The sequence below is a fragment of the Sceloporus undulatus genome, chromosome 1 (assembly GCF_019175285.1).
Source record: "Sceloporus undulatus isolate JIND9_A2432 ecotype Alabama chromosome 1, SceUnd_v1.1, whole genome shotgun sequence".
Taxonomy (NCBI): Eukaryota; Metazoa; Chordata; class Lepidosauria; order Squamata; family Phrynosomatidae; genus Sceloporus; species Sceloporus undulatus.
Window position 1 is genome coordinate 5464172 of NC_056522.1, and position 25320 is coordinate 5489491.

The 25320-nt window shown below is 42.0% G+C and overlaps 1 protein-coding gene across 8 annotated transcripts in view; it reads left to right on the forward strand.

Annotated features, from left to right (window-relative positions):
* The window catches only part of HMBOX1 (homeobox containing 1), a 155661-nt gene extending 142948 nt beyond the window's left edge, over window positions 1-12713 (forward strand). Inside the window, exons 9-11 of one of the 8 annotated variants that reach the window (XM_042444985.1) lie at window positions 3418-3512; window positions 3757-3858; window positions 9851-12713. In XM_042444985.1, coding sequence (XP_042300919.1) covers window positions 3418-3512; window positions 3757-3858; window positions 9851-9988 — 335 coding nt within the window. In that variant the 3' untranslated portion in view covers window positions 9989-12713. The other 7 variants (XM_042444986.1, XM_042444987.1, XM_042444988.1 and 4 more) reach the window with 7 other exon arrangements.
* The last annotated feature ends 12607 nt before the right edge of the window (window positions 12714-25320 follow it).

The following is a 25320-nucleotide window of genomic DNA, read 5'->3' on the forward strand; positions in this document are numbered from 1 at the left end:
CACCAGGGCTCCATGCAGCATGCAGCAGTTTAAAAGGACAAATAAAACATGCAGCAGTTTAAAAGGACAAATAAGATATACAAATTTTAAAACAGTCCACATTTAAAATTCAACATCTAAATTCACAATTTAAAATCATCTTGATAACCCTGCCAGAAGGGACTGGATTTTGATGATATTTTAAATTCAGGCAGTGTATTCAGGTGTCAAATCTCTTCTGGCAGGTCATTCCTCAGTCTAGGGATGGCTAAAGAAGAGGTCCTCTGGTTGACAGTTGCCAACCTAGTCCTGGCTGACTGGAGTAAATGTCCCCCAGAGGGCTTGAGATATGGGGCAGATTGTATGGGAGGAAGTGATCTTGTAGGTAAGCAGTAGAGCATATAGCAAATACGGGCAGGCAATCAGGCTTCTCTGTGGAATTTCCCCTTGTGACAAACACATGCTCATTTGATAAAAAGGGGAAGGCAAAACATTAAAGAAGTTGGAATAGAAAATCATTTGGGGCTTCTGGTTTCAAAAAAGGCTAGTGGTGATTATGATGGTGGAGAGAACAGTGTGGAGATCAATAAATGCATGCATGATGTAGGGCAGGAGTGGGAATTATGTGCCCTGGGGGCCACAGGTAGTCACACAGTGTTGTTCCCCCCCCCATTCTTTGTGCACCCACAGTGTATAGTTTCCCTCTAAACCAGGAAACGTGTCCCACCCTGTTTGAGAAAAAGAAGGAAATAAATTCATAACTTTTTTTAAAGGGTGGCATTAGAGTAGCCTGCTGTGGTTTTGAGGATGGGGTGGAAAATGACCACCAGACCATCCAAAAATGCCCATCATTGATTTGGAGGGAGACTTCCCACCTTCCCTTCAGTTTTTAAAACTAGACCTCCAGATTATTCAACAAAATTGATCAGCAGCATATTCAAGACACAGCAAAAGAAGTAATTTTAGCAATTCAGCATGGCTTTCATGACTACGTGGTGCTGTGGTTGATGGGGCACATTCATGAAAGAGGCGGTATCAAAGGCTGCTAGTCACAATGTCTCTGTGGAGTCTCCCTATCCAGAAGCAGCACACTTCTGAAGATCTGCTGTTAGGGGACAAATTACTGGAAAGAGTTGTTGCCATAAAAGTCTTGAGAAGTCTTGTTGGTGTGAGATTTGGGATGCTGAACTGATTGGCCTTTGATCCTTTGGTCTGATCTGTCAGGGGTCTCCTTTAATTCTTACGTCTGCTTTGGAAGAGAGGCAGGCATGCCAAATGGCCGGCACTACCTGAGCAGATGTAACCCACTGACAAGAAGAGCCAGCAGATCTAGACCTTGGGAAATTTTACTCCAGGGCAGATAAAAATGCTTCTTCACAAAGTGTGCAATGAAATTGTGGAACTTACTGCCACAAGAGGTAGCAATGATGACTTCTTGCTTTGGTGGCTGTAAAATGGAATTAGATAAATTCATGGAGGTTTGGGACCATCAACAGCTCCTTGGTACATTAGCTGTGTATCATTATTACTTGCAGAAAGGCACTATGCTTCCATAGATCATAGAATCATTGGCCCCATACAGACAGGCCAAAATAAAACTGCTTCAGGTCACTTTGGAGATACGCTGTTTAAATGATGCATGCATACTATGAGTCCGGAAGCTGCGCCAAAGCCACGATCCATTCCTAAGGACTAGAGCGCAGCTTTGGCACAGCTTCCAGACTCTTAGTACACATAATTTAAACAGCATACCTCCAAAGTAACCCAAAGCAGCTTTATTTTGACCTGTCTGTATAGGGCCATAGAATCATAGAATTGGAAGAGACCGCAAGGGCTGGTTCAGTTGCCCTCAAGTCCTGCTGGTGAGCTTGCCATAAGCAACTGATTGGCCACTGTGTGAACATAACATTGGACTGGATGGGCTTTTGGTCTGATCCAACATGGCACTACTGACCTTTTGGCCTGCAGCACCCAAAATCCTCCATTCAGCATGGCCAGCAACTTTTCTAAGCTTTGCAACTGACATCACAAGCCAGCTAAGTCATTGCTTGAGGTGACAGGACTTTTTTGGGAGGTGCTAGTGAAGTAGTGTGTGGCCAGATGTGTGCCCAGGTTGCCTTGGCACCCCAGAGAAAATGAAGGAGCACAACCTTAGTTTTCATTGGGCTGGGTGTGACTTGAATCCCCAGCTTCCAGCACTTGCAAGAGATTTCTTTTAATTAATATTTATTTATTGCATGTACACCCTGCCTTTCTCCCAAAATGGGATCTGAGGCAGTTTTAGGGCAGGCATCTGAAACTGCACAGCCAAATATCTTGGCCTAGAAAGTGGAGGGACATTGCCCTTGGGCTACCAGCCAATGAGAGCCTCCAGTCCCTACTTGCCCTGCCCCAAGACTCTGCCTTGACAGATAAGATGGCAGTGGTGATTGATTGTATTTCTTTTCTTGGGTCCTAAGCTATGCTCCTGATCCAGCCCTGAGATCTAGCCCCGAGGACACAAATTGAGTGTGGGCTAATATCTGAACAAAGATCTCAGCTGCTTTTGCTTTTGCATTTTTTTTCTTTTAAAAAAATTAGCATTCATGCTCCTCCAACCACATTAATTTTCCTTTTTTAACAGTGCAACAACACACACAAAAGGGGCTTGCACCATATTGAAATGAAGATGAAAATGGGATCCCACACGGGGGGCAAGTTTCTTGTAAGAACCATCAAACCAGTATTTGAAACAAAACCAGGATTATTCCATAGACAGACAGATAGAGGGAAATTTTACTTGCAAGTGGCTCTTCATGGCTTCAGTCAACAAGTCATTGATTTCCCCCCTCTCCTTCAGTTTCATAGAGAAGGATCTTCTAGGTCTGAAGTCTATTTGGTTAGAAGTATTTTGTGTTGTGCCACAATTTTAAAAGAGACGTAAGTGGGAAGAAAGTGTGAAACTTAATGCTGGGTGCAGAATTTGGCTCCTGAAAATTGCTGCTTCCATTTAAAAGGAACATTTGTATTCCTTATGACAGCAAAGACAGCACCTGTTGAAATCTCAGAAGCCAGAGAGGCAGCTGCTTATGATTCTTACTGGTCAAGACCTTTGGCTTCAATGTCCTGGAAAAACCTCTTGACCTTCCCTGTGCACTAATGACATCGTGATAAATGATATACGATGAGATATTGTGGGAAGGTGCACCATAAATCCTGCAGATTTGCACAGTTCCTTTTCCTTTGCAAAATTCCGATTGCAGAATTCAGTTTTTCTTGGTGCAGAATGTTAAATTTCTTTTCTAAAAAAATCATGGCGTACACACAGCTCTGGTTATTTCTTTGTGGTTCTTACAACAAATATCCGTTCCCTGTTGGTGAGGATACCCACTTTTCATCTTCATCCTTATTGGTAACCCTGCAGCAGATAATTCAGGGATCCATTTGCTTTTTTCGAAGAAGCAGCAATCCTGGAGAGTCATGGGATAGATGTACAAAGTCCTGGAGGCCATTCCAACAGTGACGACGTAGACGGGAATGACTATTCAGAACAGGTAAGTAGCTGAGCTCACCTGAGTGGGCCCAGCATGGAGAGCTCCTCATCTAGGCCACAGTTTCTCATGGGTGGGAAGTATTGCAGAGATTCAGGGAGGAATGTGGGGTGGTGGGTTTTGCATCCTTCTGCACCCTGAAATAACTTGGCTTTTTATATTGTCACTTAATGTGGGGGAGGTGGGAAATCACCCCCTCCCTGGTCACACCAGCCTTCACCCACATGGCTTTATTGTCACACAACAGGACACTTGGCAAGTACGCAATGGGGAGGAGGAGGGACGATGTACAGAGGGAGGCAGAGAAGCAGAGAAGTTAGAAGAAGACAGGAGGATCTGCTCAAAACAAGCAAGTTGACACTCTGTTCACACAAAAGTTTGAAAAATTGGAGGGGCATGACTTTTGACTCTCCAGACTTGTACCAACCATGCATATGAGTGACCCCATGCCTGTTTATGCCCTGTGTCGCTATAACCCGAGCTGTGTGTATCCTGCAAAAATCCTTCCTTGTAATTTTGCAAACAAATAAAAAAAACCTGCAAAGGTTGCTAGTTTCACACTTTGCAGCATGAGGGAAGTTGGAATATATTTGAACCAGGGTTCAGTAAAGGCTTAGAAGCCAAAGGGATTTGTGCAAGGTCAGGTTTTAGCATTGCTGTTCATTTGAAAAGCTTATGGAAAAAACAGGGACACAGGGAAAATTCCCTCCACCCTAAATTAACTGAGCCACAATCTTTGCATTTTCCTACAGCTTCACTCCTGCTCCCTCTGATTCTCTACCCCAATTTCATTGGTTGTATATTTTTGATCTCCCCAGCCATTTGTTTCTTCCTTGCCAAAGATTACAGCTATTATTAATTTTTTTTTAAAGCGTGGAACTTGGAAACAAAATAATGAACACTAGAATTGAGACAAAGCGATACAGATTGGCTTGGTGCTCAGATTGCATTCTGAATGCAGAACAAGGGGTCCCCTCTTTGTGCAGACTTTTGAATTGCATTTTCGGCCTGGAACACACAGCCCTGCTTATAGCCCAGAAATATACAAGTCTTTCTCCCTTTTCATTCTACCTAAACCCCTCCAATAAACGAATGCAAAGATGCATGCTCCTCTTTCCCTAGGACTGAATGCATTTATCATTAACCAAGCGATGTGGCCATTTGATTTCTAATATGAGTATCCCGCCTGTCCTTTTTCTGTGGTGTTCTGTGGGGTAACCAAATAATAATATGAGATGTGGCTTGTCTTGGCTACAAAGGGCTCTTAGGTCTGATCCCAGGCAGGTGACCTCCTTTCTTTGAGTACATACACAATTACTCCCAGTTGTCATTTAATGGATTTCATTTTCAATATTTGAACAATTTTGTTCACTGTAAAAGTAGTTTTAATAATGAACCTGGTTACTTGCGGGGTGGTGGTAGTAACTCTCCCTTTTTGGAGGTCTTCAAGCAGATTTGAACTTTTCCTGACTTTCTTTTATTTTTGGGAGTGAAGTGGCTTTGGCAACATATAGAGCTCTTGCATTGTGGAACAGGTACAATGTCTAACTGGGTGCATAGTCACACATCTACGCTGGTGGAACTGCCATCAGAGTTGTGGTGGAGGGAGGTTACATGAGGTCTCCATGGACCTTTTCGCTGGAGCTGTCCTATCACTGAATGCTTTGCAATGAGACAATGGGCTTGACCAGTGGTTCCCAATTTTGGTCCATAGATGTTGGTGGATTTGTCATTCCCAAAGTCATAGCCAGCGTGGCCAGAGGTCTGAATGTTATAGTTCAGCAAAGGCCATTTGGTTCTCTCCACTGTTTTTATTTTCTGCTCTTCTTTATTTCCTTACACTCTATTTTTTAGACGTCTTGTGAGACCTTTGAGACTAACTGAAAGAAAGAAGTTGGCAGCATGAGCTTTCCTAGACCTCTTTCTTTTATTTAGTGCTACAAGATCTCTCTATATACTGATTTGGCAGACTAACTTGGATATATCTTTGAATTCTACTCTATTTTTTGTTGCAGCTGTGATTTATTTTTAAATACTTGAGATTTTTGAACAGATTACTTTGTCTAGTGAGCCATTTAAAGGTGAAACCAGTGGTGGCTGTTGACTTGCATGTTAGTAGAGTGGTGACTCCGTTCCAGGTTTCCATGGTGCTGAACAGTATGAACATAGAGCCCAACACCATAATGGTTGCTGTGTGCCTTCAAGTCATTTTTTACTTACGGTGACTCTAAGGCCAAGCTTGGTTTTCTTGGTATGTTTTGTTCGGGGGGGGGGGTGTGTCTTTGTCCCTCTGAAGCTGAGACAGTGTGACTTGCCCAAGCTGGGCATCCATTTCTGAGCATGGATTCAAACTCTGGTCTCCAGAGTTGTAGCCCAGTGCTCAAACCACTACACCATGCTGGTTCCTTTAAAGCCTGAATTAAACCTGGAGTGTATTCTTCACCTCACTGACATGGGAGCCAACATTCAACACTGTGTGAAACAAACAACTGTCTGTATGTATTGAGATCCTGTAAAACCTTTGTGACTAACTGAAAGAAAGACGTTGGCAGCATGAGCTTTCGTAGACTTCAGTTTGCTTCCTCAGATGCTAAACAACTATCTGAATGTTCAAGATTAGGAACGCCTAGCCTAGATGGCCTCCAAAGCCATGTGTATGATTCTGTGACGTTGTTCGTGTTGTCTCACCATGACTGTGCTCAGTAACTGTCAAATCTATGGGGAATATTTATGAAAGGGATTGCAAGATTGCTTACTGTACTTCTGGTTTGAGTCAGCATGGTGTAGTGTGGTTTGAATGTTATATTAGGACTCAAGGAGACCAGGGTTTAATTTTATTTTTAAAGTAATGCCTTACATTATTATCCAGAACTAATCACAGAAATACTTTAAATCATTGTTGATTCAGTGGAGCCTTTCCTTACACAGGGGATCTGTTCTGGACCCCCCTTGTGTAAAGCAAATTCCATGTAAGCTCAAGCCCCATTCAATAGAATGGGACTTGAGCTTGTGGCGGTGCGGTGCCCACACACCAATCATTTATTGTTGTTATTATTATTATAGTTTATTTCTAAAGCACTGTAAATGTGCATTCAATTGCAGTGCAACTTCCGTGTAAACCGGAAGCTACATATGGTACGCCCGCGTATGAAGCGGGCTCACTGTACTTCAAAAAATTAGAATGCTACAAACCATTGGCCTACGATGCAAAAGAACCTGAGTGGTGAGACCACATACTCCTGTAGCTTTAAAGGTAACTGAAACAGACTTGTAGGTCCAAAACACACTGCAGAAATAATCCAATTTGAGACCGCTTTAACTGCCCTGGCTCAATGCTAGGGAATTCTGGGAACTGTAGTTTTGTGAGACATTTAGCTTTCTCTGTCAGAGAGCTCTGGTGCCACAATAAACTACAATCTCCAGGATTCCCTAGCGTTGAGCCCGGACAATTAAAGCGATCGCGAACTTGATTATTTCTGCAGTGTGTTTTGGACCTTGGCTTACTTCCTCAGATGTATGGCCAAGCCATGCATCTGGGAAATGAGACCAAGTCTACATTCCAACCACCATCTTGAGGGGGAGAGAGGCCTGGCCTGAACGACTAAGAGCCCTCCTTCTGACCACCATCTTGAGGGGGAGAGAGGCCTGTTATGTTTTATTTTGACTTTGTATTGTACTTCCTGTTGTACACCGCTTTGATCTAATTTGGAAAAGCGGTATATAAATAAGCATTATTATTATTATTATTATTATTATTATTATTATTATTATTATTACAAAAGCTACCATGTCTACAACTCCATTCCCTCAGTTAGCACAAAATCCCTTTCATACTGGATTATTTCTGCAGTGTGTTTTGGGCCATAGTTAACACTGCAGAGGGAGTGAATTTTTACTATATTTGTAATGAACCTTAGTTGTGCCTGAGCCATTGCCAAACTGAATTAATTATTGGTAACTTTAAGTTACTGTACCTTGAAACTCTGGTTCCATCACAATATGTATGTATAGTCTTCCCCCAAACTGGACAAATTGATGAGCATTTTGCTATTTCACATTTTTGTTAGGAGTATTGCCTTTAAATGGTTTCTTCTAGCAAAAGCACTAAGCTTGGACGTTTGTTGGGCTATGTGGTTTAGGCCAGCCATCTCTAATTTGTTATGCTTCCTTCTGATTTGTTTGACTACAACTCTCGCCAACCTCAGATAGCATGGCCACCTTCCCTGGAAGTCTAATCATTACTAGGTGGAATTATTCCATTTTTTTCTCATTTATTACAATCACCATGAGAATAAAGTAGGATGGAAGCAAATGACTTGCCCAAGACAACATAGTGCAATGAGGAATTGAAACTTTAAACTTGGAATTCCACCCTGAAAACGCCAATGCATATGAGTTCTCTTTGGTGGCATTCCCACCCCACAAAAAACTTTGAACCCATTAGGAATGACTGTGATCTAAACCAGTAAGACAAACCCCCCCCCCCATGGTTCTCTTTTTAATTGGATTTGTACATTGCAGAGAGAACCTCAGTTGCCCTGGTACTGAGTACAAAACCTTTAGTAGAATTATTTTTTAGAGGTGTTCACTGATACTATCTATCCTGGACAGCACATCTCACTTGTTTTCAAATTGCAAGGAAGGAGATTCCACCTAAACATTAGGAAGAAGTTCCTAACACTAAGAACTGTTGAACACTGGGATAGACTGCTTTGAATGGTGGTGGACTCTCTTTTAAGCTCTTCAAACAGAGTTTGGATGGGCATCTTTCAAGAGTGCTTTAGTTCAATATTCCTGCATGGCAAGGGGTTGGATAAAATGGCCTTTGTGGTCCCTTCCAGTTCTGTGATTCTCTCATTCTCTTATCTGCCTCCAATTTTTTTCTTGAAAAGCAGTGGAAATAGAAGGATCTGTTTGACTTTTTCTGTTTTGTTTGTAAATATCCTTACCCACTGTGCATCTTAAGCTTTGAAGACATAGCAACACATTGCAAAATATCTAACAACTTAAAATAGCCACCCCTAAAAGCAGCAAAATGCATCCATAGAGAGAAAGTAAGAGACACGTTAATGCAGACATGCACTCACAGAGAGAAACATTTACTATAAAGTCTCTATTTCCCTTCTGCTGCTGAAATTCTTATTATTCTTACTGTTCTTATGATGGTCCTTTCTATCATCTGAAGGAATACGGAGTCACCACTTTCAGTCAACTTCTATAAACTGCATGTTTGCTCATTTCTGTATTTAGCTGGGATATTTGGCCAAATTTATGCATATATAAAGCCCTTTCCATTCAAATGAGCCTTAAGGAGCTTGTGCCAAGAGCACAGGAAAAGTTAAGTAGTCAATGTTGGTAGTCAACTTTTAAAACAAAGTTACACAGTATACCCAGCCAGTACCTATGACCTTGCTAAATAAATTAATTTAAAAAGTGTATTGTTTCATGGAATAATAATTGAATCATAGAGTTGTTTTACATTCCATACTGTTGTCTGCTTGCAGAATTTCAGTTTTCTACTTGGCAGGATGTGGATTTGTAACTTGGAGAGTGAGAAGGGAGACATTCCCAAAGTGGGTAGTTTTGTTCAATAAATTCCTACAGAACTTGAAAGGTTTGAAAACCATGCCCTATGAGGAGCAGCTTAAGGAGCTGAATATGTTTCGCCTGGGGAAGAGTAGGTTGACATGACAGCCCTGCTTAAATATTGGAAGGGATGTCATTTTGAGCACGGAGCAAATTCGTTTTCCATTGCTCCAGAGATGAGAACACAAAGCAATGGATTCAAAGTATAGGAAAAAAGATTCCACCTCAACATTAGGAGGAACATCCTAACAGTAAGAGCTGTCCAACAGTGGAACACACTCCCTTGGAGAGTGGTGGAATCTCCTTCTTTGTAGTTGGAGACTACAGAGGCTGGATGGCCGTCTGTCAGGGGTGCTTTGATTCCTGCATGGCAAGGAGTTGGACTGGATGTCCCTCGTGGTCTCTTCCAACTCTGTGATTCAATTATTCCATACAACAGGGAGGAGGTTCTGCATCCCTTAAATTCTCTTTCTTTCATCCCCTGTTTTGGGGATGATATTGGGTGACTTCCACACATCTGTTCTCCTTTCTCCCTTCAGCCAAAGCCTGTTACGCATGCAGTGTTATCTTTCAAAATAAGAGCCCTTTGCTTCCCCTGCCTGTTGAATGAAAAGCTTGTTTCCAGTCCCTTGGACTGTTAAGTTTTAAAATAAACTTCAGATGCAATTAAGGTTTAAAATTGCTAATTGGACTTCTCCGTCCTCCTTCTCCCTCTTCCCCTCTTCTGTGCCTTCCTTTCTCCTCCATTGATGCAGGATGACAGCACTAGCCATAGTGACCACCAAGACCCTATCTCACTAGCCGTGGAGATGGCAGCGGTCAACCATACCATCCTGGCACTGGCCCGGCAAGGAACTGGCGAGATCAAAACAGAGGCCCTGGATGACGACTGATGAAGCGACGGAGGGGGAGGGCTCCGAACCGGAAAACAAACAAACAAAAAAGTAACTTAGTTTTAGACGTAGCACCTTAGCAGCCTTTTTTCCTGGTCCCTAAATATGTGTTCTTCTTAACAGTATAACTGCAGTCTCTTGTACGTCAAGTTAGCTGTTTAGGGTCTTGTCCTGTGGAGATGGCATGGTGCCCTCTTGAGTCTGCGTATAAACTCTCAGTATTAACCTAACTCCCAGTCCAATACGTAACCAAACTGACTGACCTCCTTCTCCTGGTGTCCGTCTCCTCCTTCCCCTCTCCTGGCTACTCAAAAACCTTTGCTGCTCTGTCTTATAGTATTCCATGACTGTGCTTCCGGGTATGCAAGGGAGCCCTCAATTCCCTTAGCCTTAGGCTAAATGTGTATACAAAATACCGCCAATGCCGCCGCCACCACCACCACCATCTTGGGTTTTCCTCTTCCAACTTTCTTTTCTTCCCTTCTTCTGAGACATGAAAGAAAAACAAGTAGAGGTTGTGTGGTTCCAAGAGTAATGGCTGCCATCTTGGAAGTATTTGGCTGAACATGGAAAAATAATTGAGCCGTTGGCTGTGTCAGCATCAGGTTGACGGTTACCAATAAGCTGTGTTTTTCTCGGCTGTGACTTACTGTTATTTTTGTCTTTCTTTGCTTTTGGTGCTGTGGCCAGAATGTTCTGGCTGGTTGAGAATAAGGGGAAAGTGCCTCCTGACTCATTTTGGTTGGTGCTCGCTGCCCAGATGCTCAACCTAGAGCCTTTCTGTTTTCTTTGCAAGTTGTGTGAAATGAGACATATACTGTTTTCTTCCTGTTTTGAACAAGTAAGTCTTCTCTGTAAACCCAAAGTTCCCATCCACAGAGGAGGGTGCTCACTGTGTCTCTTCAGAGTCCCATGTAGGATCATGCCTCCTTTTGCTGGGACACCACTGAGGTGAGGGGTGGGGAATGGGTGCTTCCATATTAGGCTAATTGCAGAGAGTTTACATGTAATCCTAGCCACGTTTACTCATAAATAAGCCCCACTGAATTCAGTAGGATATACTTCCAGCCAAGCGTGCATCTCAACTTCAGCCCTACCAAAGGATGCCTAGCAGATATTTGCCCTCAGTGAAGATATGTCTAGAGGAGCTTCCTCATTCTGAAGTCAGGGGAGAAGCCTTCTTTGGGTGTTAGGAAGGATGCTCTCACATTCTTTCTAAACATACGCATTTCTTTGGGGTGGGATGAAGTGGGAATGCACTGGTCGTTCAATCTCGGCAATTAGAAGTTGGGAAGACTCTACCAGAATCTTAGCTGCTTACGTCTCGCCTCCCCACTTCAAGAAACATAATGTCCTGAAAGAAAGTCCAATAACCATCTTCCAACATTTCCCCACTGCCCAGTTCTTGGAAACATGTATGTGTTGTGCAACCCACCAATCCTCAAGATATGCCCATCTGAGGTTGCACCAACAGCTGCATCTTTTCTGTGTAGCTAGTCCCCCCGCAATGGATTGTTCTCTCTTGTGGAAACAGGCTATCCAGTCCTTTTGTATCTGTTTTCATTTTCCATTCTGTTCAGGACCCAGAAAGTGGTCACGGGCCACGCAGGTTGTAAATAATCACTGGAAGCCATATTTAAGCAGGGGATTGGACGTTACTATGAGCCAGGGAGTCGTCAGCCTACGTTCTCTCAGTGTTCATTTGCTCCCATGATGGAAGGCTGGCTAGTTACCTTTTTCCTTTCTTTTCCAAAAGACTTATCCTTTTGTGTTATTGTTGATCCCCCCTCTTGCTGTTTGATTGAAAAAACATTAGCTATTCAAAAACATGGCAGTATATCACTGCTGGTATGTGAAGCAAATCTGTTTCTAAATAGCATAAGTAACTTACTTTTTTTTTGGTTGCTCTTGTTCATAATTCAGCACTTTGATTACCTTCCCCTTTCCTTAAATGAATAAATCTATATATTTGTATTTCATAATTTCTTGTTTTTTTACAAAAAAATGATTGGATAAGTCCAAATAAAATGCTGTAAGCTCACATTACAAAGTCATCCCATGATATATCATGGGCACATTCCATTGAGAAAATCTCTAATGAAAAGGCCTTGGGTAAAATCATCCACAAGGACCTTCCACTGCACATGTTCTGTTCAAATGAAGGGGCTTCATGCAAGTGTGACACATTTGCATCACAGATGTTCCTCACTGCTTGTCCTCTGTGTGGGAGTTTGCTCCCAGGTGTGGTCTTTTGCAGCTGGTCACTCATATCAGTAAAACTGACAGAAAAGTTAGTCATTGTATTGCAAACTTTGTCATCCCTCATTCCTGTTTTGAGCAGCATGTGAACCTGTCAGTAATGCCTGTTGTAAATGATGCTCAAAGTGAATACATGAGCTTCACCCCTTGAATCCAGCAGGAGGCTGGAGCATCCCACCCTCCAAAGTATGGATGCCAAAATTGATTGTGTTCCTCTGTTTAACATGATCTTACTCACTTCTTTTTGGTGTTGCATATTAAAATCCGAGCTTGAAAGTGTTCCTTTTAGGGGGACTAAACACGCAGAACCCTCTAGCCAGCCATGAAAACTAAGGAATTCTGAAAAAGACCGCCTTGGGTCCCATATTGGGAGAAAAGCAGGATATCAAGCAAACAAGCTATGTTAGTTTGGAATATCAGTATGCAAAGGGATGTTGTAGCACCTTTGAGACTGTGAAAAAAGTTGTAGCATAAGCTTTCATAGATTTGGTCTTCTCCATGCATCAGAAGAAATAGACCAAGTCTACGAAAGCTCATGCTACATCCTCTTTCACACATTTGGTCTCAAAGATGCTACAACATCCCTATGGATACAAACAACTATTGTATAGCTCAAAAAGGAGCATTTCCGAACTCTGAGAAAAATGAAAGGTTGGAATTCTTACCTTGCTAAATTGGGCCAGAAGTTGAGATCAAGTGGTAAAGCATCTCAAAATTAATTTTGCCTGCTCTGTGCCAGTTCTGTGTTTCTGGGTGGCTCCACATGTTCCAAAGCACTCCGTCAATAGTATCTTCTCTTCATCTCCCTCCGTGCTTCCAGAATGCTCTGAGAAGGCAGGAGAGGTGGAGGGAGAGATGGGAATGGGAAATGGAAATGACCCCATCCCTCAGTAGTCCAGATAGGTCCAGATATAGTTGAGGCTATTGCATCTTACACCATGGCCAGCAATTACCTTTGGGCCTGGATAGATAATGTTAGGCCATCTAGAGTTGGACTCGTTGGGGGGGGGGGAGGTCAGTACAAATGCATGCTAAAAACAAGTGGCTGTGTAGGTTGTGGAATGTCACCTTTTGGGAGACATACAGTTGATATCTTGCCAGTTGCACAGAGATACACAGCTGAGGTGGCCCAGTTCACTAACTGTCGACTCCATGTTAAGAGGCTAGGAATTTCTTTTTCTCAGGTTAGATTGTTTATCTCTCCTGACTGATACTGTGTTCCCTGATGGGTAGCAATGAACAAAGGTGTCAGGCAGAGAGAAGTTTTTGCCATCACCTGCTCCCTGATCCTTTCAACTGCAGTTGGGACATTTTGGATTCATGATGCAAACCCTATTGCTGAGCTATGGTCGCTCCCCAAAAGATAACTTGAAGAGATAACCTTTGTGCCTTTGCGTCTTGACACACAAGCAAGTCACACCATGAGAGCTTCATCATCCTAGCTCTTTGTCTGATGACACCCTTTTGGCTTTGCTACTTGTTTGACATACTGAGGTTTCTTGGTCCCCCTCTTTAGTCTTGTAAACTTCATTGACCTAAAACTTTGTAGTTTTAATTTTAAACTTAATTAAATGACACCTAAGTAAATGGTTGCCTTCTGCCATGGTTGTTGTCTGGAACACATCCAGGAGCAGTTTTAGCCATAGACTCAGGGGTGTGTGGGCTTAGTTCCTTAGCTGCAGAGAGAATCTCTTGCCATGGTTGTCACAAACATCTCTCTCTCTTTCTCAGCCAAGGACTAAATAAGTGGAAGAATCTAAGGTGCACATTTATAGGTGTAGCTGCTTGAGTCAAATTATGCCTTTTCATTCGTATAACAATCACACCCTGAGCTGACTTGCGAGGGCATTTGAATCATCAGTGGCCTTCTGCTATTCCTTCAGCTTTTCTTTTTCCTTTAAACTGGTTCCAGAAATACACTGGCAGCCAACTTTAGGTTATATAGACACACAGACACTCACATAGGTAGTCCACTTGCATGACTATTGTAACTTCTCAGATGTTGTCTTGCAGAGTTGCCCTTTATATTTCCTATTCACACACAAAACCAGTTTGTGAAAAAGCTGTGGGATTGTGTGAGTTTGTGGTTTCTCCCTGCTTGTGTGAATAGTAGCCTAATCCATTTGGTAGTTCCAGTTATGGCAGGAGGGGAATCACATGCCCTCCAGATGTTGTTGACCTGTAACCTGCTAGTATAGCTTATGGTGAGGAGTGCTGGCTATTGCAGTCAACACAGTTCTCACCACTGTGGTAATTAATACAGAGTTATTAAATACCAAGTTATTAAATCAGTAAATTGCATTGGTTCAAAATGTCTACTGACATTGGTGCTACCAAGTAAATTTAACTCAGTTTTATTTTGCTAAAGGCAGCTTCACATTAGAACCAACTCAAGGTAGCTGCAAATCAAGGAAGTGTTCTCTTGAATAGGCCTTGCCCTGAAAGCTAGAACAGAAAAGTCTGTGTTCCACTACAAAATACAAGATAGTTGTTACCAGGACCAAAATATTAGCGTGCCCAATCATTTTGAATCAGCTTCCCAATAAACCTCTACCTGCAATCCACATGAAATTGGAGGAGACGTAGGGGCAAAGCAGATTGCTCCTTTGTGCCAGCTTGGGGGTGGTGTCTGAGTGTGGCATTTAGACACCGCATGCTCTGATGCCATCCCACGCCACCGGGAAGCCACACGGCTGATTGCATGTGTGCCAGCTTCACAGCATTTTGACAGCACGGCATTTACACATGCAGCACTGCAGGAACACCGAAAAGCCACCGCTATGGTGGAAAGGGTGGCTTTTTTCCACCCCAAAAAGGAGTGCGGTTGCAATCAAAGGGGCTGTGTGACGCCACTCCTTCGGGGCGGTCTTTGCCCTTTAGATTTTACTACCCTGAGTAAACTTATCAGGACGTAAGCCCCATTGACAACAGTGGGGCCTGCTTCTGAGTAAGCATGGATAACATTTCACTGTCAAGGACACAGTGAAGTATAAAAGCCTTTGCTTCACTTCAGTGGGAATTTAAACATATCTATCCTCCTTTGATGTCAATTTTGTGATTCTAAAGCACAGCCCCAACTATGAAAAGATCTCTCTCCAGAAGGTTTTCTGTCTTGATTTGTTGTATGCAAAGGGATCTTTAAGCACCTTTGAGACTAACTGTGCAGAAGAAATATAGCATAAGCTTGTGTAGACCTGGTCTATTTCCTCAGATGTATGGAGTGAATTGTTGACATGTTGTAGCGTTGACCCACAGTGCGACAGCACTAAAGGTTTGACAGAATTACTCAGTAGATTACTTGAACCTGCTCTCTCCCTGCATGCTATTGCTTCATCCACAAGCAATATAGATTTTATCACAAGAAGATAAGAGCTGTCATACATTGGGAATTCATGGCCATCTATGCCCTTGCACGATTGTCTAGAACATCCCACATTTCTGGCTATTCTTTCTCTACCTGGTATCATGTCTCTTACATAGATGCTTGACTTGTAGCTACTGAAGAGCGTCAGTTAATATGGGATGGCTCCCATGGATACTTCCCACTGCTGCTACCTGAGAGATAAGAAGTTGGTAAGTTAGTGTTTCCTGCTCTACTAGAAACTGAGAATTCAGATGGGGGAAGTCCTTTCAAAGTCAACAGATTAGGAGTTCCCTTTGGATGAAAAGAATGCTGGGAAACCAGCCACTGTTCCTGTCATGGTTAAATAAGCATCTGTTCTGATATGCCATTGAGGTTATCAGAATATAGAACTGAGATGAATTGCTAATGACAGGGTCCAACTAGCTTGTGGTATTTGCACTTAAGGTTGTTCAAAGGGCAGGTGGAGTGGTGAACGATGGCAGCTGGTAGTTTCCATATCAGTGGGGTAATGAATTTGCTCCAGGTTCCAGTTGGATGTTTAAAGGAGTTTTCCAAAGCACCAAACCTGTTTTGAAGATAGGATTTAGCATCTTGGGTTATACCTTTAAAATTCAGAGTAGAACCTGGAGCCAATTCATTTCTCAGTTGACATGAATTGAGTGACATGTTTCATTCCAGCTCAATCCTGAGTGACAGTTGTCCCCTTGGGGTGTTGCAATTTTGCCTTAGTGCAAAGTGCTTCTGTTTGTGCTGAGTGGGGTATCCATTTTTGGCCAAGTTCCACACCATATCCTATTCCATTCTGGAGGGTTTGCTCAGGATCATTTTTTAAAAAAGAAATGATTGGAGAGTATTATTAAGGGAAAAGAAGCAAAACTTATGTGCCCTTCTTGCTCTAAGAACAAGCACTTTCCAGTATGTCAAAGGCATGGTTGAATGAGTGGTAGCTGTAGATGAGTGGCAACAGGTTGTAGACGGATATAAGGCATGTAGACAGAGACTATTGTGAAAACTTAGTTTTCTGTTGTTTGCATCAAGGAAGGAAGTGGAGGGTATCTTGGCTGTTGATAACTGGGGCTCTTGGAGGTCTTTCAGTCATAGGGTCACCAGAAGTCAAAGTTGACTTGATAGCTCATAACAACAACGTTCCTTCTGTAAACTCTCTGTTTGCATATTCAGGACTAGCAGCCTTGGCCATGCAGGAAAATACAACAAAATCCACAAAAGAGTGATACCTTTATTGGCCAAAATGCACAGAATATATCATGCAAGCTTTTGAAGCTTCACTTGCTTCATCAGGCAAAAATGTTAAAAATCATACAGAAGAAGAGAAGTGACCATGTTTGAGTCACAGGCCTAGGTTCTGCCTCAGATGTTATTTCTGTTCTCAGTTAAGATGGTCTGATGTCAATGTAGGCAAAGGCCACTCTTCTTGGCCATTTGGGGACTAGGCAATAAAAGACAGGGGATAAAATTCCAACTCCATTAGAAAAGTAACTTCCCTTGAGATCCAGGGTCTCCCTGTCCTATATGAAGCTAATTGTTTGTGACATTGTGGTGGTTTGCATTATGAATTATCTAATAGGGTTTGTGAACTGGGGGTTGATACTTTTGCAACCCATCAGAAGGTTTGCCTGACTTTATGAAGTCCGTGTGATATTACTGCTGTTGTAGGACTAGAGTAGCTCTTAACCATTGGGCATCCATGATGTCCAGGTTTCCTCTTCCATATTCTTTCCTTATTCTTGAGTTTTGCTTTGTGATCAAATTCAAGATTGTGACTTTGAATAATAGTAACATTGAGATGTGGTCTTCCTTGAATAAATGATGTGTGGTATCCGCACTCTCCAAAAGAATTCATATTAATATGAATTGTGTTCCTCCTTATATTAAAAAAAAACAACCTTATTTTTCATTCAGTCTTGCCTGTATTTGGTTGGGTTGTGCTGGGGAAATCTAAGCTTGCTGGGAAATGATTAAAAATGTGAGATTTCTTACCAGGAGTAACTCCCATGTTCATACATTTAGAAAAGGGCTTCCTCTTATACTAGGTTTGTTTGCACTCTGTATAATTGACTTTGCTTTTCAGCGATTGGGACTGGAAAGACTCCTAGGCAATAAGTGTCAATTTATGTATGTGTGCTTGTTGTTGATGCCCTGCTTATCTGGGTAGATCTTGCCTTGATAAAACACGTATCGCAGCTTCCATCTACTTTCTTCCAGCACTGTTCAGGATCTGGACTAGTGTTTCCTGCTGTTTTGCTGTATTTGATAGACTTGCAAATGGACTGGCTGCTTTGTTGATGGTTTCAGGGTAGTTAGTGTAATTATTATGTTGTGTTGGATGAAAGGCTAGTAAAGATACAAATGTGTTTTCAACTGAGTTAGACTATTGTCCTTCTAACCCAATAGTGTCTACACTGGCTGACAGAAGCTCTGCAGGGTTTCAGGCAGGGGTCTTCTCTTGTCTTACTTGGGGATAGCCTGGGATTGAACCTGGAAACCTTTTACATGTCCAGCAGTCGCTGTACCAGTGAATTACAGTCCTTCCCCCCCAAAGGCTGATGCAATGTCAAAATAATTCCTTGGACTAAGTACCCCTGCAAAATCAGCTAAACTTTGCACTTCTTTTCTGTAAATTAAGTAGAATAATGTTTTGTGGATGAATACTAGTTTTCTAAATCCATTCTTAGTCGAGTCCCCACCCCCGTTCATTTTATTCTGTATTTAGTTGAATATCATATTGCATGGGAAATAAATTTGGAGCTGTAGCCCAAATGCTGTGTTTTGCATCCCAAGATCAGAGTTTTTGCTCTTGCCAAGTTCCCAAGGAGCTGAAATACCTCTCCCAGGTGGTTAATCTCCCCCAAAATGTGCATTGTAGCACATGGTAAAATCTGCCTTAATACCATTCATGAGTTTGGAAAAGTTGCATTTTTTGCACTGAAGAACCAGGAAAAGTAACTTTTACAAGCTATGGTACAGTCTGCTCTGTCTGGCAGTAGCACTTCAGTATTTGGGGCAAAAACTTATTAAAAGGTTGGCCACCCCTTTTTAACTTGGTTGCATCTCTGCATCTCTGGTCTGATATGAATGTAATAATGCTTTAATCTCGTGTGAATGCTTTTGCTTTCCGGCTTATCCACTTCTCCTTTGGCTGCCCTACTTTGGTGAGGCCATGGTATGGAAGTGTTTGCTTCCTTTTTTTAACTAACCACAGTTTAGCACTGTCTAAACTGGGCAAATCTGTGTTAGTCTTACTAATGTGGTTTACTCAATCAATTAAGGTTTACGAAGCTGGCATGTTTCATTGAACCTTCCATTAAGATTAACCACAGTTTAGAGTTCAGACTTTGTGTTAAACTGCAGTTGACTAGAATCAGAAGCAGACAGTTCCAATCTCCTCCTTGGTAGCTGTTGTGGGGGAAGAGTCCTAAATCATAACATTAGTATGACTTTACTACTGGATGTACCAGGTCTATGTGTCTAACCTCTTACCTTCAGGAAAACATTCTGTTGTCATTGCTCCATGTGGATCTTTATTTTGATTAACATATGAGGATGTTTCAGACATTACAGTGAATGTATTGTAATTGTAGGTTTTACTTGGCAGCATAAATATGTCAAAATGTACCAGTCTGCCACCAATTGTTGCCATTAGTGATTTCAGGCAAATATCTTCACAAGAGAACCAAACACTGATGATAAAGAAGCCATAATAAATTGAGGCTCAGAACCTAAGAGAAGATCAGACGCAGGGAATATCTAGTCCATTGTCTCATTTCCCAGAGTGGCTGAGAAGCCCGCAAGCAGGACATGATGCCCACCAGTTGGTCTTCATGTGTCTATTTTCTTGCAAGATGGAGGTTCCATATAACAATAATGACTTGTAAGCATTGGTGGAATGCAGTGATGGTCCATAGAAATTTGTTGCAGTTGGGAAACCATTCAACCTAGAGAGACCTTAGTGCTGAAACGTTGATATTGTATTTCATCCAGGGCATTGTTTCTTGGAAGTCTTGAAAAGTTCCTCTGTTTGAAATGGTGTTTTGGGTGTCTTTTGGGGTAAACAGCAGTCTTGTAACCAGAATGTTTAGTTCAGCCAACTGGGTTGGTTTTGGGATTGTAATAATAATTGCTGATACAGTAGACTCTTCCCATACATGGGCATTCAGTTTAACCACCACCCCCCCATGACAAAAACCATGGATGGTCACGCACCATATTATTCACTAGTGGTGACTTGTGTGTCAGAGCATCCACATGCATGCACTGTTGTGGGATGTGCAGACCCGTGAACGGTCAAATGTACTGATTGCCAGCCCATATATATGAACGGTCCAGTGTATTCTAGCAGAGGGATTCCTTTGTTCTTCTCTGATGGCTTATAAATTCCCATTCTAGAATCATAAAGTTGGAAGAGACCCTCTCTTGAAACATTTGTTTTTATAATAATGCTATTTTGTCTTACTGGAGCCTCACTGTAAACTTTCGACCCCCATTCTGTGGTTCAGGAAATGTGGGCAAATAGTCTTTGTACCTAGGGATTCTCCAAAAGCAGTCTGATTTGTATCCCCAGGAACTGAACTCTCTGTCTTTTTAGCCTACTTTGTCATGTTTTCAAAATGAGTGGTGTGGTCCCCCTTCCTGGAATATAAGCCCCTCAAAACATTAGTGGAAGGAGGTCACATAACTGGGATAAGGAAGGCCTTCCCCATTGCCATAAGAGACAATTATTTTAAAATACATTATTTTTTTAAATAAGAAGTAACATCATTGCCTTCAATATGAATTGTAAAGAATAATTCAAAAGAAACTGTGCTTATGACATTGCAGGTCTTTCCCTATGACATCATTGATCAGTGCCCACGTTTCATGTGATGGCACATGGTTTCAATGTCAGTAAGAGTGAAACCCATCTCCCTTCATCAGTTTTAGTTTCCCGGCGGTGGCATCTCATTAGCCCAGCGCACAAGTTGTGCAGAGATGACATTGCAGCTGGGTTTTTTCAGCCACACTGTGGTGACATCATAAGCCACTGCCTAATGTGGATTTGTTAAAGTTAACTTTTAGGCCTGAATAACTACCAAAGGACTCAATTGTCCATTTTAGAGGTAGAAATAATAATTCTGGGTGCAATTTTTAAAAAAATCAACACATCAGCATAAAGCGCAACCTTATGGTGTTGGTTGTTGATGCAAAGGCCGGTGATATCAGCGTTATGCCAAATCATGTTAGCCAAGGGCTCTATTGTCAGTGCAAATAGGAAGGGTGACAATGGGCATCCTTGTCTGGTGCCCCTGGAAAGTGCAGAAGGTGTTGAGTTGAGGCCATTGACCAACACTGTTGCCTCTTATTTCTCATAGATAAGGCAGAATGCTTCTATGAAGCCATCTTCAAAATCCATTCCTTGAAGGACCCCAAAAAGAAATGGCCATTCCAACCTGTCAAAGGCTTTCAAAGCATCAAGCAAAAGTAAGGCTAGAGGAGTCTTTGACTGATTGGAATGGTGGATGATATTGAGTACCCTGTGGACTGGGTCTGCTAGGTTTTTGCCCGGCGTGAAGCCTACCTGGTCAGGATCAATGTATTCTAAAGTAAACTCATTAATTCTGGAGGCCATAATAGAAGTAAATATTTTTGCATCTTGATTAAGGAGTGTGATAGGATGGAAAGATTTAGTTTCTGGGTATTCCTCTTTGGTTTTCAGGATTGGAATTATTCGTGTTCTATGCCAACTTGTTAGCACAAGAGAATGGCGTTAAAAGGACAATAAGATGGGGTGAAATTTAGTCAAATAATAATTTGTAAAATTCACTCGAGAAGCCATCTGGGCCTGGACCCTTATTCTGTTTCAGCTTATTAAAAAATAACCCCACACCCCTCCCTACCTTGTGGTTTGTTAAACATTGGTTTTGTCGGATGTATTGGGAGAGGGAGTCAATATTTTTCTGTTGTGATGACCTGGCAAGAGAAAAAAAAAACCTAACAAGGAAAACTGTGAGTTTGAATTTCCTGGTCCCTTCTCCAGCTTCAAGCCTGTGTCCCCAGAAAGCTAAGCGGTATGAAAGCAATGGAACTACCTTTCATATTCAAGCAGTTAAGAGTCGGGTTGCTGTCAAGATATTGAGCTGGGAACAAGGGGGATGTAACCTGCCTGGGAAGCATGCACAGCATTATTCTAATTTTTATCTGACTTGGGGGAAGAGTGATAGCAAAAAGTACGATTCACACAGATTTTTGCCATTCCTAAAATATGCTGGTGCTGTGTATCTTGTAGTCAAATGCTGGTTTCCTTAGGAGTATTTGGTAGAGCTCTTAGGATTGGAGCCCTTACATACTACAGTTACAATACTATTATTCCACCGTATCTGCTGTGGCTGCAGCCAGTGGAATCCTGGGATGTATAGTTTAGAGAGGGACTAGAGCTCTCTGTTGGAGAGTTCAAAATGTCCTTCCCCAAACTCCAAATCCCAGGAGGCAGTTTAAGTGGAACCATAGCAATACAGATGGGCAATTGCTCAGCATCCTGCATAATTGTTGAAATGTTGTAATCAGGACAAGGGTTTCTTCAGAACCAGTAGATGCGCAGGGCTGCACCAGTTGAAATGTCTTGGTACTGGCATTGTACAAGCCAACTGGCAATCTCCTTTGCACCTCATTTTGAGGAGGAAATGCCAGTATAGTAAGCTAGGAGTAGGTAGTGGGCATTGCCCAAGTCTCTGTGATTGCAAAGGTGCCTTTATAAATTGTGGAAAGGCCAGGGTGGGGCTTTTGGGAAGCAGGGAGAAAAGGGTGTTAACTATAACATGGTTCTGTGGTAACTTGATGCTTGCTTCTTCTCTCTCAACCCTCAGGAGAGTGCTATGCTTCTGTGCAGGAGGGCCTGCATCTAAGCTAGGCTTGGCTGTGTTTTCAAAGTTAGCAAGAAAAAGGACATAACACAGGTTGGGTCTCCCTTATTTGAAATGGTTAGAACCAGAACTGGTTTGTATTTCTGATTTTTTTGGAATTTCCTGTGTTATACAAACATAATCTTGGAGATGGAACCCAAGTCTAAACACATAATTCATTTATGCTTCATAAATGCCTTATAGCCCAAAGGTAATTTTATACAATATTTTTAATAATGTTATGCATAAAACAAACCATCAGGAAGCAAAGCACTGTCTCAGCCAGACTTGGAAAAAGTTTTGGTTTTAGGAATGTTTCGGATTTCAAAAATCCAGAAAAGGGGGACTCAACCTGTAATGATTCTCAACTCCTTTCTCATCACAATGTCATTGTATTCCATTTGCACCTTGGTTGGATCCCTGTATCGAAAGGAGCTGGCAGTGGGGGAGAAAGCCTTTATTTTTCATTTCAGACCTCTCTCTCTCTCTGTATTTTTTTGCAATAAGATACCAACCTTGTGGGATTGGAGTGGGGGGAAGAGCCGCAGGCCTTGCATTAGGAGCTATACAACTAGGGAATGGGATGGGAGGAGGACTTGCATAGGGGGAGCAAGAGACGGCAGCGTTCACCTTGGATTTGTTCCTCCTGGGGTCGGCATACGGACGAGGTGAGCTACTTCTCAGCGTGGCAAAAGGGGCATTTTACTATAAGCAGTTAAGGAGCAGAGTGTTCCAGGAGTCCTGGTTTGTTTTTTTCTAAGCGTCTTTCCTTCTCCTCGCCCACGACGGTGGTGGCAATACACCCCTGTGCCTAGTCTTCTCGTCTGCCATACTGTGTTCAGCCTACCTCAAGAGGTAAACCTGTGTGTCTCACTGTCCTGCAGTCACAATCTTTCTTTGTTTTAAGGTCTTGTTTTCCATGTGTACCACACACACAAACACAAACACTGGAATGTATGTATGTTTCCTTCCCGTCGGACCCTTGTCCCCCTCCGGTCCCTTTGCTGTTGCCACACCAACTCCTATTGCAGATTGGATGCTGCTTTAAATGTGAAACAGAAGAAAAAAATTAAAGAAACAATTGTTTTAAAAAGCTATATACTGAAGAAGAAGAAAAATAGAGAAAAAAATTAAAAAAAAACCTGAATGAAAAGCTAAAGCTGAATTTATAAGCCTTGTTGCATATGAGCCAAAAGTGCAAAAAGCTCCATATAATAAACTAACCTGCCACTCATATAAATATAAATATATATAAATATATTAAAATCAGACTGTTCTACAAAATTGTGTATTTGTATTTTTGTGTACGTACAATTTTCTGCTAAGCAGAAGGAGGATGTAGTATAGGATGATGTGTGGGAGACTTTTTTTTAATCAAATTTCTTTTGCTACTTATTTTTGTTAACATCCATATGCCTGTCTTTGTCTTCTATATGTATGACACAGTTTTGGAAAAAGCTGCAGTCTCTCTCTTCTCCCCTCCCAGCCACCTGTCTCCATTTCCCCTCCTTCTTTCTCCTATTCAAAGTCAGGCTCCCTTCCCGCATTTATTGATGGAAATTATTACATTTGCAAAGTACTGAATGACAGATTATAGTTAATTTCAAAAAGATGCTTTATTGGAACTTTATTGTTGTTTCTCATGATGGTCTCCTGAGCTCAGCAATGAGGTTCTGCTCCCCAAAAGCTGATTTGCTCTAGTTTCTCATTGTCTAAGCCAGAGGTGGGTAAAATGTAATCCATGGGTTGCATGTGGCCCTCCCAAGTCTCTCTCTGAGGCACCCATGGCCCACCATGCAGTGTGTGTTCACATACACTTGTGGGAATTTCCAAAATCTTATGAGGGAAGACAAAGGAAGAGTCAAAGGCTTTCATGACTGGCATCCATAGTTTTTAATGGGTTTTTCGGGCTATGTGGCTGTGTTCTAAAAGAGTTTATTCCTGATGTTTTGCCAGCATCTGTGGCTGACATCTTCAGAGAGATGTTCATGAAATGTCAGGAATAAACTCATCTAGAACATGGCCAGATAGCCCAAAAAAAAAACCCCACAAAAAACTACAAAAGAAGAGGTTTGGCTACATTGAGTTCACTGCCACCATTTAAAATCAAATTAGCAGTTTAACATGGACTTAGTTTGGGCAAACCAAACACTGTATCAATGCCCAAAGCATAGGATGTTTCAGTAAAAAATCCCTAAAACAGGCCTGTAATGAGAGCAGGATAGGTTTCAGCAAGAGCCATTCATTGCAAATGTGTTTTAACCTTAAACAGAATAAAATGGGTATATATTCAAATCATGCAGTGGCTGAAGTCCTGCCTCTTTTAAAGGATGCAAGTAGAATGAGCAATTATCCATTCATCCGTTGTTTTGGTTAAGAGATCTTTTTCACCTTCCAGGTGAAATGTGAGCCTCATTTTCTCCTTGACCCCACACTAGTGGAAACTGGGACCATAGCTGTTGAACCCTAAAGTACCTTTTATTCTAGAATGGTTAGTGCCTTGAGTTCTTTGGTACCAGATACATAAATACACTCAGAGATGCATGCTGGATTCACCTTTCAAACGTCTGTTGCCGCCATTTGTTAAAGTTTGCCTGGATTCTAGCCACTTTAAAAATATAGGCAGGGCTGTACCAATGGCTGGATCCAAGATCCTACTTGTAAAGCCAGAGATCCAGGAGAATTATGGCTGTTCCTTTTCAAATGGCAGTGTAATGCCTGCCAGATTGCACCTAGGCACATTGTGGCAATCTATCTGTGACCTTCTTGGCTTTGGAGAAGGAGCGGAGCAGTGCCCAAGTGCCATCTGGCTATCA